This window comes from Tetrao urogallus (genome assembly GCF_951394365.1).
Source record: "Tetrao urogallus genome assembly, chromosome: 6".
In the NCBI taxonomy this organism is placed as follows: Eukaryota; Metazoa; Chordata; class Aves; order Galliformes; family Phasianidae; genus Tetrao; species Tetrao urogallus.
This window is the reverse complement of record NC_136819.1, coordinates 18,489,234-18,504,649: the sequence shown is the minus strand read 5'-3', so window position 1 is coordinate 18,504,649 and position 15,416 is coordinate 18,489,234. Positions and strand designations below refer to the sequence as shown.

Here is a 15,416-nt window from a genome sequence, read left to right as displayed (position 1 = left end):
TAATACTAAGCTGAAAGAAGCCTTAAAGAAATGCAGTGTGTATGAAGTGGAGAACGCTGAGCAGAAAAAAGTCATCAGTGATCTAACGGAAAAAGTTGCTACACTGAAGGAAAAGGTAACTCATAAAATGAAAATAAGGATCTTTCTTGTATTTTGAAATGGTTCATTTAAATGTGAGAAAAAAACCCAACAACCTTGAGCATTAATTATACTGCAGATTTTATACACTGACCTTTCTGTATGCTAAAACGATCTAAAATGTAACATTTCTTGTGATTGTACTGTTGGGTAGGTCATTGTTACAGTTGATAAAAGTATCGTGGTGTTACAGTTGGAAAGAATATAATGGAGAAATGGAAAGAAACAAACAGAGAAGGAATGCTCACCCATGTGTAAAGATTCAGGCTTGGGATGAAAGATTCCACAAGGAAGGAATTTCCAAAAAGAGATCCTTCCCTAGTGCTAGTCAGCCCTTAAATAGGGTCTTCTGGCCACACAAGTGAATTGCTTTCACCTGTGCTCCCACAGCTGACCCAGTCCTTGCCTCAGGTGATCAATCAGTGGTTCAGGCTGTGACTCAACAATTTCCATACAGTCATTAGTTCAAGGATTGTTTGTGAGTGATGGATTAGTCTAAATATTAGATTTACATAAGGAGTGTATCTTCCATTTTCCTTCTAATGTACCTTTTAATTATTCTTGTAACATTATTTTCTTGATGTTTAGACTTTGAAACAAGATGATATGGTGGAATCAATGCAGCTGGATCTTGACCAGACAAATGAGGAACTTGACAAATTGAATACAAGCCATTTAGAGGAACGGTCTCAACTTATTCAAGATCTCCAGAAACGTGAAAGGGAAATTGATCATCTTAAAGAAGCACTGGCAGAAAAAGAGAGGGAGTTATCTGCCTTGTCTTCGAATATGACGGAATATTCAGAACAAGTTATCATTCTGAAGCATCAAGTGCAATGCAAAAATGAAGAAATACGGGGGATAGAAGAGGCTTTATCGAAGGCTGAAAGGGAGGCTGATTTACTGAAAGAAGTACAAACAGCTGATGTAAGAGATACAAGTGTGAAAATATCTGTCCTTTCTGAGAAGAGTAATACAATGAGACTAGAACTGGAAAGAATTAGAGTTGAAAATGAAGCTAAAACTAAAGAAAATGAGGAACTGATAAGACAAATCAGTGAGTACAGCATTACAGTTAAGGATCTCCGTTCTGAAATCAAGGCCAATCATGTCGCATACCATAACAATCTTATGGAGTGTGAGTCACAAATTACTTTGCTGAAAGAACAAATTAGCAAATCATCTGAAAAGCTGCAAGAAACTGAGAATAAACAGAGAAAAGAAGCTGAATATTTGAAATCTCAGATTGAGGAAAATAACACTCTGAAAGAAAAATGGAACAGTTTGCTTAAAGAGAAAGAGAATAAAGAACAGACTCTTGAAAATGAGTTAAAATCTATTAAAGATTCATACAACAAACTAGTTTTGGAAGATGCTAAAAAAGATGAAGAGTTGGCTCAGTTATCTAGGAAGCTCACAGAACATACTGAACACCAGGAAACAATTAAAAAAGAATTACAGGAGAAACAAGAGATCATTGTTTCATTAGATAAGAAGCTTGAGTTTTTGGAGCAACAAAATGAAGAGACCAAACTTAAATTAACTGAAGATCTTAAAGCCAAAGAGACATGTTGTGAAGAGCTTAGTAACCAATTAAGTGAAATACAGAAACAAATTAACAAGATGGAAATAGAGACACAGGAGAAAGCTTCAGCTAATAAGCGGTTGCAGGCAGATCTTGAGGGGAAAGAAACAAAATTGGCAGAGCAAGTGAAAGCAAATGAACATCTGAAAAAAAGTATAGGTAAAGTGAAAAAAGAGAAGCAGCAGTTAGTCAGTGAAAATGAGAATTTGTCCAAACTTCTGGATGTGAAGGAATGTGAATTATTAAAGAAAATCCAGGCTGTAGCAGAAATGGAAAGCAAGTTATCTGTTAGCGATGCTGAATACCAAAAAACTCTTTCAGTACTAAACAGTGAAAAAACCACTCTAGCAAAAGAGATTGAACAACTCTCAATAGCTGCAAAGCAAAAAGAAAATTCAGTTGCAGAACAGCTGCAGAAGAAAACAAAGGAATGCAATGTGTTAGCTGGTCAGTTGTCTGAAAGCAAGGAACAAGCACAACAGTTGAGTGAACAAATGCAATCAGTTCTCATTCAACTGAAGGATGCTACAGACAAAGAAACAAAGAAAGAAGAAATGTTAAATAGTAAGTTATCTGAATGTAGTACCCTAATACAAGAGCTCAGCCAGAGTAAGGAAAATAATTTACTGCTGCAAGAGCAAGTTCAAAGATTAACTTTGGATTTTGAAGCTAAGAGCAAGAGTCTAGAAGAAAAAATCCTTCAATGTGATTCACTGCATAAGGAAATTGAAGACAGTAAATCTTATATTGTAGAGTTGCAGGAAGAAATTAAAAATCTTAAAGAGGACAAAACAAAGTTATCTCAGTGGGTAGGAGAAAGAGACCTGACTCTAAAAAGTCAGGATTCAGAACTTGAAAAGTTTCGTAAGCAGGTTTCTGACAAAATTGAAGAAAGTTCAGTGTTAAATAATCAGCTACAGCAAGTAAGCAAAGAAGTGACTGAGCTTAAGCATAAAAAGGAGGACCTTTCAAACCTATTGAGCAAGAAGTCACATGAATATGAAATTCTTCAGTCACAGTTGGTACAGCAACAATCTGATACTACTTCTGCAAGGCAACTAGCACACACAGCAGCTCTAGAAAATGAAAAATTGAAAGTAGAAATTGAAAACCTTAATGGAATGATAATGAAAAAATCAGAAGAAATAGCTACTTTAACTTCACACTTGTCCCAACAGAGTCATAGTATTTTAGCTCTGAAGGACCAAATTGATGGCCTTGTGGTTGAAAAAGAAAACCTAAAAACTCTCGTGGAAAGGAAAGAGATTCTTATTTCTGAGAAGGATGTTTTGCTACAACAAATGAAGGACAGTAAAATGGCAGGAGAAGGGCAATATTTGCAAGTCATTTCAGATCTGCAAAACCAAATACAAACCCTAGGTTTTGAAGCCAGCCAGCTTAAACAGACAATGCAGGAAAAAGAAAATGAATATAAGAAGCAAGCTCAAGAATTAAAGTTACTAAAAGATAAATCTGAAGAGTCTGATATACTTAGGGTTCAACTGTCTGAGAATATGGAGGTTATTTCTGACCTTCAGTATCAACTTAGAAATTTGACAGAAAAAGCAGCAGAGTTGAATGATTCAATTGCACAGAAGGATGAATGTTTAAAACAAAAGATAGATGAATACGTTAGTTTAAAAGCATGCCTTTCTGATGTGCAGGAATCATCCATTTTGCAGCAGAAACAGTTAGAACTTTTAACTTCAGAAGCAGAACAATTAAAAGTACTTGTTTCAGAGAAAGATTTAACTGTAAATAATATTTCATTATTCAGTGAGAACTTAAAGATGCAACTTCAAGAAAAGGAGAATGAATGTGTTGTCTTAAGGAAACAGGTAGTGGAGCTGGAGGAAGTAAAAGTGAATTTACAAAAAGAAGTACAACATCAGAAGAACGTAATAATAGAAAAGGATCAGTCCTTATCAGAAAACGAATCCTCTCTTACAGAAAATAAAACTCTTCTCAATGCTCTGAAGGAGAAAGCACAGGAAGATGAAGAGAAGATAAATTTAATCTCTCAGCTCCAAAGTCAAGTACATGTACTAACACAAGAACTACAAAAATCTAAGGAACTAATCCAGGAGAAAGAAGATGCCTTTTTGTCTCTTCAGGAAAAAATTGAAGCACAGTATGAACTAAGAACAGAGTTTAATGCAGCTCTTAATAAAAAAGAAGAAGTTATTGCCGAACTGCGTAATTCTGTGAAGGAGAAGGATTCCAGTCTACAGTTGGCAAATAAGAACATAAGTGTTCTCTCTAATGAGATTGAGATTCTCAAAGAAGAATTAGAAAAAAGCGGTGCAGCTATGAAAAACCTTACTAAGGAATTTCAGGAGAAAAATGAAAGCTTTAATATCAATCAGAAGAAAGTTGATTCTTTGACAGTTGAGCTTCAGACTGTGAAAAGTGAACACTGTAAAGCACTAAACCAAATAAGTACATGGAAACAAGAATTACAGCAAAAAGAATTGGCTGTAGAGTCTCTGCGTTTGACTTGCACTGAACAGGCAGATAATATAGCATGTCTAAAGTTGGAGTTGAATAATGTAAATTCCAAATCATCTCAAGACAGCCACGAAAGTGCAATTTTAATAGGTAGTCTGCAACACCAAGTAGAGGCTTTAGTGAATGAAAAAAATATGCTACAAGAAGATGCTGCTAAACTTATGGCTGAAAACACACAACTTGTTGCATCTCAGAATCATTTGGAAAAGAAATTGGAAGAGCTCCGAGAAATGAATGGAAAACTAGAAGCCAGTGAGAATTACTCAAGAATGCAGGTAGATGCTGTCCAACTGCAGATGAAGACTGAAAAAGAGAAGTTACAGATGCAGGTTAGTGCGAAGGGTGAAGAACTTTCTAAATTAGAACTTAAATTTGAAAATCTAGAGCAAAGTCTTCTTGAGTCAGAAAACAAATGGGTGACAGAACTTGATAGGGCAACTTTAGAAATTAAAAATCTTACTGAACAATTGAACTGTTTAGAAAGTGAAATGAAATTCAAGGATAGCAAAATCCAGTCTTTACAGGAGGAACTGGATCTTACCAAAGAGGAAATAACTCAAAGCTTATCTCATTTACTTAATAGTAGGCTTTTATGTAAAGAAAAGAATGCAAAGACTTCAGATTCCCAACTGCAGCTAACTGATGGTAAAATACAATTGGAAAAATTCTCCACTCTGATATCTACTATTTTAAGCAAAGAAGTAGAAAGAGAACAATTGCAGCTGGTTCTTTTAGAAAAACAGAAAGAAATAGATGTCATAAAAGATGAATTAAAAAATATGCAGTTACTTGAGAAAGAGAAGGAGTTGCTACAGAATGATATTGATAAAATGAAGGGTACCTATGAATCTGAAATTGAATGCCTATCACAAGAAATGATTGCTGTCAAGGAAACTTTATGTAAACAAGAATCTCTTTTGCAAGAAAAGAATAGGCAGATTGAATTTCTTCAGGACAAGATAAATAAATCAGAAGAAGTAGTAAGGACCAGTCAAGAAAAACTGCACGTTGACGGCAAAAAAGTAGCAAGTCTCCTTGAAGATATGGGAAGAAAAGATCAACTCATAGAAGACTTAACTTCACAAGTAAATCAGCAAAAGGATTTAATTTCTGGTCTAAGCCAGCAAATGAAAGAAAAGGACTGTTCTGTTACCCAGATCATGGAATCATTGTCTAGTGAAATGCTGAATTTTTCTGAAGAGAGGAATACATTAAACAGCAAACTGCAGGCTCTTGAGTCTGCTCATAATCATTCCATAGGAGAACTAAATCGAGCGTTGCAGGAACTTGAGGACTGTAAGAAAGAGCTGGAATGTAGTCAGGTTGTATTAAGCAACAGAGAAGCTGTTTTTAAAGATTTAATGAAAGAAAAGGAGGAGATGTATCTTAATCTTGAGAAACTTGGCAAGGAAAAAGAGAATCTGAAGAAGAAACTTCAAGCAGCATTGATAATAAGAAGAGATCTAATGCAAAAAGTCGCAAAACTAGAGAAGAGTGGGCAGGAAGAAATAGAGAAAGAGAAAGGAAAAAGAGAGGGGTTGTTGAAGAAAGTTGAGGAGTTAACAGACAAGCTGAAACTAGCTGAAGATCAAAATAAAGATTTTGAGACCTATCTTGGAACTCTGAAGCAACAGCTTAGAGAAAAAGATGTCAAAATAAGTGACTTGAATGATATCTTGTCGGCAAAGGCCACTTATATAGAGGAGCTTCAGGCCAATATTGCAAAACTAAATGATGTCATTGCTGAAAAACAAATTATCTGTGAGCAGAACCTAAAATCTTTAGAGGAAAAGGATAACATGCTTGCTCATATGCAAACTATGCTTGATGAAGAAGTAAGAGCGTATGAAGAGAAACATTCACAGCTCTTAATAGCTCTTGAAATGATGAACTCTGAAGTTAAGGAGGAAGAATTGTTGAAAAATTCCAGTTCTGAAAAGGTCAGTGCCAGGGACAAGAGAAAGTGTTTGGACTCTAACCATGAAACTAATGTAATTCAGTTAGAAAAAGAAGACTTGCGGAGGGATCTTTTGATCAGGGAAGAAGATGTAAGAAAATTTCGGAAAGAGGGGACAGAGGACACTAAACTTACAGCAGATTTTGATGAACAAAAACACTTGAAGAATGTCAAACTAGAGCATAAAGCTCTCTGGGAAGATCTTCAAAGAAAATTTAAAGAGTTTGGCTTGAATCAATTAGAAAAACATCTTGGGAAAGAGCTTGTCTCTCCTAAGACAGGAGAAGAAGAAAGTGACCTAAAGAATTTGGAATCCAACAAATCAAAAAACAAGGTTCAGGCTGCATCCTTTAAAGAGTCAGAAAACCTAATCACTTCGGTGACAGGTAAAGATACTGAATTAGAAGAACTAAGAGACAATTATGCAAAGCTTCAGGAGGAAACAGAAATGTTGAAGGAAGAGCTGAGAAAAATATTAGTTGAATTTGGTGGTGGTGGAATAAAAGCAGTTGACTTAAACTCCATGATAGAACAGGAGCAGTGCCAGGAACAATGTAAAGATAGCGTTTTGGAGGATATAAAGCAGCTACAGACAAAGCTGAAAACATTCTTGACTGAAACTGCAGACATGAAGATGATGCTGGAATGTGTAAATAATGAGAAAGAAGCACTTGTTGAAAAAAATGAGGAGGATTACAGGATGAGCCAGGAGAAGCTGCAGAAACTGAGAAAGGAAGCTAATAAGGAAATTGCAGAAAAGAATGAGGAAATAGAAGCTTTGCATTCTTCACTTAAAGATTTTAAGGAGAAATTTGATCTTGAAAAGGAATTGTTAAAAGAAGCTCTAAAGGACGGCCAAGAAGAAATCCACCGTTACAAAGCAGCACTTGAAGAAATAAAGAATGAAAAAGAGGAGCTTGTTCATCATTTAGAGGAGTCCAATTTGAAACTAATCAATAAGAAAAGGGAGTTAAAGCATGTCAGTGAAGAAAACAAAAAGCTTCTGACAGAACTTTGTTTGCTACGTGAGAAGGCTGAGATAAGTACTCCTGTAGTGTCATGCAAAGAGTTTAAAGAAGAAAATGGTACTGAAAAAGAACTGGTAGAGTTTCGTTCAGAAGGTGGTTCTCTTCAAGGAAAATTACAAAGTAAAGGCACCTCTTTTCAACTATCTAAGACTGGTTACTCTGGGAAAACTACTCTGAAAGAAGCAGCGGACTATAAAACCCAGAAAGAAATGGAAATTGTTCAGGAGCCACTTTCAAAAACTGTTAACGTAGGTGATTCTAAACCACAAGGACAAAGGACTATAGCAGAAGAGAAGTCCAAAGACCACCTTCAAAGAAAATTACAAGCAGCTTTAATATCACGTAAAGAAGCTCTGAGAGAAAATAAATATCTAAAAGACCAGATTGATAAACTATTACTGGAAAGAGAGGAACTGGTGAACAAGACAAGTACGCTTGAACGCTTGTTGTTAGAGCTTGGTAGAGAAAAGCAAAGTTCAAATACTGTTTCTGTATTGTCTGAAGAGGAGAGCCTTGTTTCTGAAAATGCTAGACTGTTGGCTGAAAATGAAAACCTCACTGCTGCATGTGAAAGTCTTAAATCTACGATGGAGACAATAGTTCAGGAAAAAGAGGCCTTTTCTTTCCAGCTAAATACCTTAAAAGATTCTCAGACAGTTGAATTAACAGGTTGGAAGGCTAAACACAGTGAATTAAAGCAAGAGTATGAATCCCTCCTTCAGGCTTATGAGAATATCAGTAGTAAAATAGCAGATATGAGGCAAGTTATTGATGTCACTAGAAAAGAGAAACAAGAGGCTATTCAGAGACTCAGGGAAGGGGAATCAGAGAAGGAGGCTCTTGAGAAACAGTTTCAGAAACTCACTGATGAAAATGAAGTGATTAAGGATCAGCTGAAAAAACTCAGTGAATCCAAGAAATTGGAAGTTGATGAATTACAGAGTAAAGCAAAAAGGCAGATATGTGAACAAGAGGCAAGAATGGAAGAACACCAGACTCGTCTTCATGAACTCACTCAACAGAATAGTCAGCTAATGGAGGAAAATGAACAGCTGAAACAAACTTCTGAAAATTTAAAGCAGGCTTTAGAGAAAATTCAGGATGAAAATGACATCCTTCATAATAACATCACTGTAACTAAAGCAGCTCTGGGAGACCTCCAAGTTCAAATGGAAGTGTACCAAAATGATATGCAATCTAAAATCAGAGATGCATTGTATGAGAATGAATCATTGTTAAAAGACATTAATGTGCTAAGAGATAAACTCTCTGAAAAGGAACAAGAAAGAAAATTAATTTCAGAAAAAGTGAAAGAAACTGAAAAGTCTTTGGACCATAAAAATCATTGTATTACAAAGCTGAACATGGAGTGTAAAAATCTTACACGAGAAATTGTTAGTCTAAATGAAAAAGTTAAGATTTTAGAAGATGATAAATGTCTCTTACAAGAGGAATTAGAAAATGCACAAGAAAGTTCTTACAAAGTAAAGAATGAGAGGGAATTCCTTGAGACAGAATTGCTTAATCACATTAAAGAGGTTGATCATCTTACTGATACAATGAAATCAGCGCAAGTGCAGAATAATGTACTTTTACAGCAACTGGAAGAATTAAAGGCAGAGAAGTGTAATGTGATTAGAGAAAAAGAAGAACAGCAGCTACAACTAGTAAAACTGTTTGAGGAGAAGGTGAAATGTGCACAGAGAGATAATAGTGGAAATAAAAACAGAACAAAAGAATTACAAGAACTCTTAAAGGAGAAACAGCAGGAGATCAACCATTTGCAAAAGGATTCTATAAAATTCCAGGAGCTGATCCTGGATTTGGAAAGGTCTGTGAAATTGTCACAGTCAAAAAATGAAAAATTTGAAAAAGATTTAAGTAATATGTCAGAAAAGCTTACCAAATCGAATGAAGAAATATCCCATCTCAATGAAAAGCTGTCTTCACAGGTGAACTTGTTGGATCAGTCAAAGAAAGAAGTAGACAGGCTTACAGCTGAGAATCTTAATTGGAGAAATGAACTTAAGAGGAAAGAAGATGAACTGGAAATCCAGAAGAGAAAATATATGACAGAACTGGAGCTAAATTTTAAACAATTAAAATTGGTTCACAAAGGAGAATTTTTGAACTTAGAGGAAAGACACAGTGCCCTACAGAGAGAAAAAGATAGGGCAATTAGTGAGATTCAAGGATTGCAAGAAGAGGTTAGCTTTAAAGACTCTGAAAACAAGAAGCTTCAGGCAGATTTGAATGCGGCTTTGGCACGCTTAGCTGCTTTTGCAAAGTGTATGTCCTCTCTTCAAAATGACCGGGACAGGGTAATCACTGAAATGAAAACCTGGGAAACACAGTTCAAAGAGGCTATCCAGAGTAAAGAGATACAAATAGAAAACAGTAATAAAAGAATAATGTCCCTGCAAGATGAATTGAAAGACAAAATGACTCAGATTCAGGAACTGAATATCAAATATTCTGTGGGACAGGAAACAAAGGATGAACTGTATTTAAGGCAAAAATCTGCTAATATACCATGGCATGAAGAGCTCCGCAAAATAAAGGAAGAAAATGTCCTTTTTTTTAATAGGCAGCAAGAGTTGGAGAATGCTCTTCAGTCAAAAGAAGAAGCTTTGCAAGCACTCCTGAAGGAAAATAACTCTCTTAATCATCTCATAGAGAATAGTAAAAGTTCTGGAAGTGAGATAAAAGTTCTGGAAAGTAATTTTACAAGACAAGAACAAGAACTGCAAAACCTTCTTGCTGAAAAGGAAAAAATTAATGCTGAGTTGCAGAAACAAATTACCATTTCTGAGCAAATGAAAATCATGCTAAGTAATAAGGATAAAGAAATTTCCTTACTCATTTCTTCAAAAAGTGATGGAATTTCTGACTATCTGATTCAGGTACAGACTCAACATAGAGAACAAATCAAAGAATATGAGCGTCGGTTCCATTCACTACAGAGAGAGAAAGAACAGTCTGAGGAGTCCTGTCAAAAGATGGAAAATGAACTGAGAAATCTCCAGATGAAAGCAGATAAGGCAGGTCAAGATAAGGCTGCAATTGCCAGTGAACTAGATGCTTTTAAAAAGTCAATGTCATCTCTTCAGAATGATCGCGATGATCTTTTTTCAAAATACAAAGAACTGGAGCATCTTCACCAAAATGTCATTAGTCAACGAGACAATCTTATAGTTGGCAATGCGAGTGAGAATAATGCTTTGAAACAAGAATTAAGGGTACTACTTAATCGGATAGATGATCTTCATTCTGAAAATGCAATGCTAAATGCCCAGCTAATAAAGTATAGGGAAGATCTTAACCAAGTTTTATCTTTGAAAGATCATCAATTAAAAGACTTACTTAAGCAAAAATTAGATTTCATTAAAGGCCTTGAACAGGAAAAATATGATCTTCAGAAACAAATAAAAGAGGTGCAACTGTCCAGTCAACTGCAAATGGATACTGTTGTATCTTTGGAACATGAAAATAAAAAATTAGTATCTAAAGTAAATGATTTAGAATCTTTAATTGCATCATTAAACAAAGAGAAACTTGTTTCTGAGTCTGGAGAGAAACTGTTAGCTAGTGGTAGCATTCAGAAAAAAAAAAGTGCATCCAATGGACTGTATGGAGAACAACTTCAGAAGATTGACGGTGTCCAGAAATCACTAGGCAGAAATACTAAGGATGCAGATGGGGAACACAGTAAGACATTTCAGAAACTTGAGCATGGATATGAACCCGATGCTTTTACAGAGATGATAGTAGAAGTTCAGTCTCAGAATAGAGAGCTGAGATCCCAGAACGAGGCCTTTGGCAAAGCAATGACTGCTCTACAAAATGATAGAGATAGGATAATAGAGGACTTAAATATACTTCAGAGCAAATACACATCAGAACTCAAGTCTGAAAAAAAGAAAGGAGTTGAACTTGAAGCTGAATTTGGTAGCTTTAAATCCCGTCTTGTCAGTATACTCAAGGAAAATGGTCTTCTGAAAAAGGTACTTTTTGATCCTGCAAATATGGTTACAGTTGATCAGATTGCTGATGAAATTGAAAATCTCTGTAGGACATTTGTCACCCGTGAGCTGGAGATTAGCAGGCTCTCATCTGAATGTGGGAATTATGTTCAGCAGATTGAAGCATTTTCCAAGGCTATGGCCAGTCTTCAGGATGACCGAGACAAATTGCTTCAGGAACTCAGCAAGCAGAAGGTAGCTTCTGAAACTAAACAGGGGGGCACAGCTTCATTTCCCATTGCTTGCAACAGCATCAATGATATAAATTATTTTAAAAGTAATTTGGATGTGCCTCAGATTGATAGGGAAAGATTGGTAAGTTGTAACTGGCTACGTTGCTTTTTTTTTTTTTTTTTTTTCCATTTAATGCAGAGAATGCATGACTTTGCAAATTACATGAGTGCTATGAAAACATAGTATGACTAAACAAGATGTGTAAAATCTTGAGAGTTTAGAAAATGTTCCTGTTAAACACAAGCAAATGGGAAAAGCAAAGCAAAAGAATTCTGTACTAGAATTCTGGTACTAATAAAACTTCAATTATATACTTTTCTTTCGGTTTACTAATCATGTTTATTAAATGTAGGCTAAAGAAGGAGCCAGCCTTGCAACTGTTGAAATATCAAAACTGAAGGCCAAGGTTGATGATTTGGAGAAGGCATTACATCAGACAAAAGCTTTCCAAGCAGAAACTGAGAGAGAAATTGCATCATACCAGAGTGAAATTGCTGGATTGAGGTATAAATGTTTAAGTTAAATTAACAAGTGATGCATAAGGTTTTTGCTTAGAATTCTTCATTGAGTTCAACGTGATATATAACTGACAAAGAAAATGATGTATAATTTATCAGAAGAATATTTTCATAACGTGCTCGGTCAGCTTCCACGCAATTTTCTTTGTTTACAGTTATCCTTGTATCTTTGTCTAATTATCTCTTTATTGATGTAAAATTTCAGTCTTGAATGAATGTCTTCTCTCCAGCTGGTGACTTCAGTGTATGGATCTAAAATTAACGGATCTCATTTCTGTGCTTGATGATATCGTGTTGTTGTCTCAGTAAAAGTTACTGTTGATAAACCTGAACATTTCCTCCCAATTTTTTGTTGTTAAGTATACGTCTGAAATATTGCAGATTTGACTCAACTGCATGTTGAAAATAGTCTTCATTTCACATTTGAGGAATGTTTTTGTAAATTCACATGTCCACTTCTACACTGTTGACATCTTCTATCACCTATGACAAATGAATAATGTCACATCTTGTGTCTAATTCTGTGAATGCTATTTTGAAGAGACATCTTCAAATGGAAATATGTATTGAGAATACTCATAAAATGTACCACATTTGCATGTAAGTTTTTTAAAATTGCCATGACTTGTTCTAGAAATAACAATTTATACAGCCTTATTCTTTTCATTGACTTCTGTATAGTGTATTTTCATTTAATAGCTAGTTTTTTATTTCTCATTCAGGATGGAAAAGAACCTCCTCCTCTCAGAGTCCCAAGCACTGCGAAATCAATATCAAATGACAATTGCTGAGAAAGACCGTCAGATTGCAGAACTGCAGAAGCTGCAAGAAGACATAATTGTTAAAAAATCAATCTCCACTGGCAACATTTACCCAGTCAAGGTAAACAGAATATAGCAGGAGGCATCAACGTACTTCAGTTGATTCATTGTACTAAGTTTGCAGTTTGCTTCCTAAATGAGAATTATCTGGTATGTTAGTCTAAATAGTGAAGGCTGATATGCTATAGAGTGTATTTCACTATTCTGGGGGCCAGTCCAGTAGCAAGCTACAACTACATCAGGTCATTGAGTTGCAATAATTAAGAACACTTTTCAAATGGAGTCAGGTGTGTTGATATTGATCCACTTCTTTTAAATGAAAAAAAGAAGTTCGTTACGTTTATAAAATAACAGAGAAAACTCACTGGTGCAATACATTTTAATGGATAAAAAGCATGCAAAGAAACTTCATGAATAAAAGAGTAGTTATAAAACAAAATGTGAAGAACTGTCATGAACCAGTAATGGTTGTTAATTCTTAGCCAATAAGGAGTATCAATTTGTTATGGTTAAACTGTAAGGTAGCTGTATTTTCTCTTTACAGAGTAGATAATGTTAGTAAATTCCTTAAGTAATTTTGTAAATTGCTATTTTAGGATAGTTAAATCTAGAATATATTATGAAGATGTTCAAAGTTGGTGAATGATCATGAGCATGATTCAACAGCAGACAGGGTGTTGATAAATACAGAGATCTATATTGGAAAGGGGAAAAAAAAAAAGAGCAATGCGATTTATAGCTTTGTCACATAGTTTTATCCAGTCAAGAGAGATGAAGCTTTCAGATAACTCTCAGAGGAATTCCTGCATAGTAGCTGAGGTAAAATGCGTTACGTTATTAGGTGGAAAATAACTTTGGGTCTATAATTCTTGTGCCAGTTTTCTGCCTATCATGAGTAATTTGCAGTTCACACTATTATAAAACCAATGTTGCTACTTGTTCCTATGAGATACATTCAAAAGAGAAGTAGAATGCTGTATGATGATTTGTAGGGTGCCAACAATGTGTTTATCAGTTACCGAGTCCTTGCTTGCTCTTAGACTTAATTAGCTGTCAGGCAGCCTGTGGCACAGGCTATACTTAGTTCTTTTTCTCTCAGCTGAAAATGTCATGTATACTATGTTTTCCTGAGCCAGTGTTTATAATAATCTGCATGTATGTATAAAATCATTAAATACAGAAGTAGCAGAACTTCTCTTGAGAAATGAACATCTTACGTTTTTTTAAATCCGGTTTTAAATTTGTCTAACTGATGTTATTGATACAGATGGTCGAACAGGATTACTTGCTTGCATCTTACTTTAAGAAAAACAGCGTTAATTAAATAAGTTTTTTGGATGTTGAAAAAATGGTGGATAAAGTGACACAAAGCATGTTACAGTACACTTCACCTCAGCTTCACAGAAGCATTGCAGTAAGAATGTTTTGAAAGAGTGAAAACATGATGCACAAAATAAGAAAATTCAGAAAAGATTGAGATTTGTTCATGTTAAAGAAGAAATTAAAGAGATAAACAGTCTAATTGTACTGTAGGATGTGTGCATTTGAACTGAGAATCTTCTTGTGAATCCAAGATAAAGAGATAAGCAAAACTGGTCAAGATATGTGCTCTTTCAGGTAGCATGAACGTTTTTTAGATATATGATTTCTGCAATCTGTTTTCAGGTACATGTTATTAACAGGATCAAAAAGAAAATTGGTAATTTACGTTGATAACAACAGCATATACTTGATGCTAGCAAAGTCATAAGAGCCTAAATCAATCTCTGAATTATTTGTCGATGAGAATAGAACCTAACTGTGGGGAGAAGGGAGACAGATGCCTAATGGAAGCACTGTTGTCCTTTCCGTGAAGCAGCTAAGTTGTTTCTGGCAGGAGCAAAATACCAAATTTAGAAAGACAGCAGCTGAGACCCAGTTGTCTGCTTTCATAGATTATCATTAAGGGTTCAAGGAAAGTGTTATTTTGGAATAATGTTTTCATTTGCTTTTTTCTGTACCAAAGGAAGTAGAGGTAAGGCATCTTCCATTAATTTCACTAAAAACAGTGTTTCAGTTGGTAAAATTCATAGCTGTCATATACTATCCATTTTTTTGTGTGTTCAAGATGACAAACAAGGGCTGCTGAAGTGCAGTGTCTGCTGGGTTACGAAGTACCTTATGTGGTAAAAGTCTTTATTTCACGATTTTATGAGAAAATAGATTCCAGAAACCATTGAAGATGGCTTACTTTCCTTCATTGTTAGAGATTAACATCATAGCATTGGCCTGCCATGTACTCACAATCTTGTCCTTTTCTATTAGTGATAAAGTTGAATTCTTCTTGTGAATTGGGCTTTTAACTTTAAATTCATATTTAAAAAACAGCTGCATTCACCCTGTCATGAATGCCATTATTTTTTTTTAATTAGAAACTAGATTTTTAAAAGGTATTTTAAATTCATCTGCCTTTTCTGTTTTTCCACTTTCGTGCTTCACACTGTTTGCAGGTTTTTTTTCCAGTGAAGTTTGTAGATTGAAAACGTTTAGAAGCAGATTTTTATGTAAATAAAGTTTCTTCCACATGTCGAATAAACTTATAAGAAGGAAATTATCCTGTTTAAAG

General features: G+C 35.1%; 1 protein-coding gene across 1 annotated transcript in view; it reads left to right on the top strand.

Moving 5' to 3' along the window:
- LOC306948215 (uncharacterized protein) overlaps nucleotides 1–15,416 on the top strand; it is a gene marked incomplete at both ends in the record, with an annotated part of 39,607 nt that overhangs the window by 18,889 nt on the left and 5,302 nt on the right. The window contains 4 exons of the mRNA XM_079537750.1: nucleotides 11–115; nucleotides 727–11,553; nucleotides 11,825–11,976; nucleotides 12,713–12,872. Of these exons, the coding sequence (XP_079393876.1) occupies nucleotides 11–115; nucleotides 727–11,553; nucleotides 11,825–11,976; nucleotides 12,713–12,872 (11,244 nt within the window). The remainder of the gene's footprint in view (nucleotides 1–10; nucleotides 116–726; nucleotides 11,554–11,824; nucleotides 11,977–12,712; nucleotides 12,873–15,416) is intronic.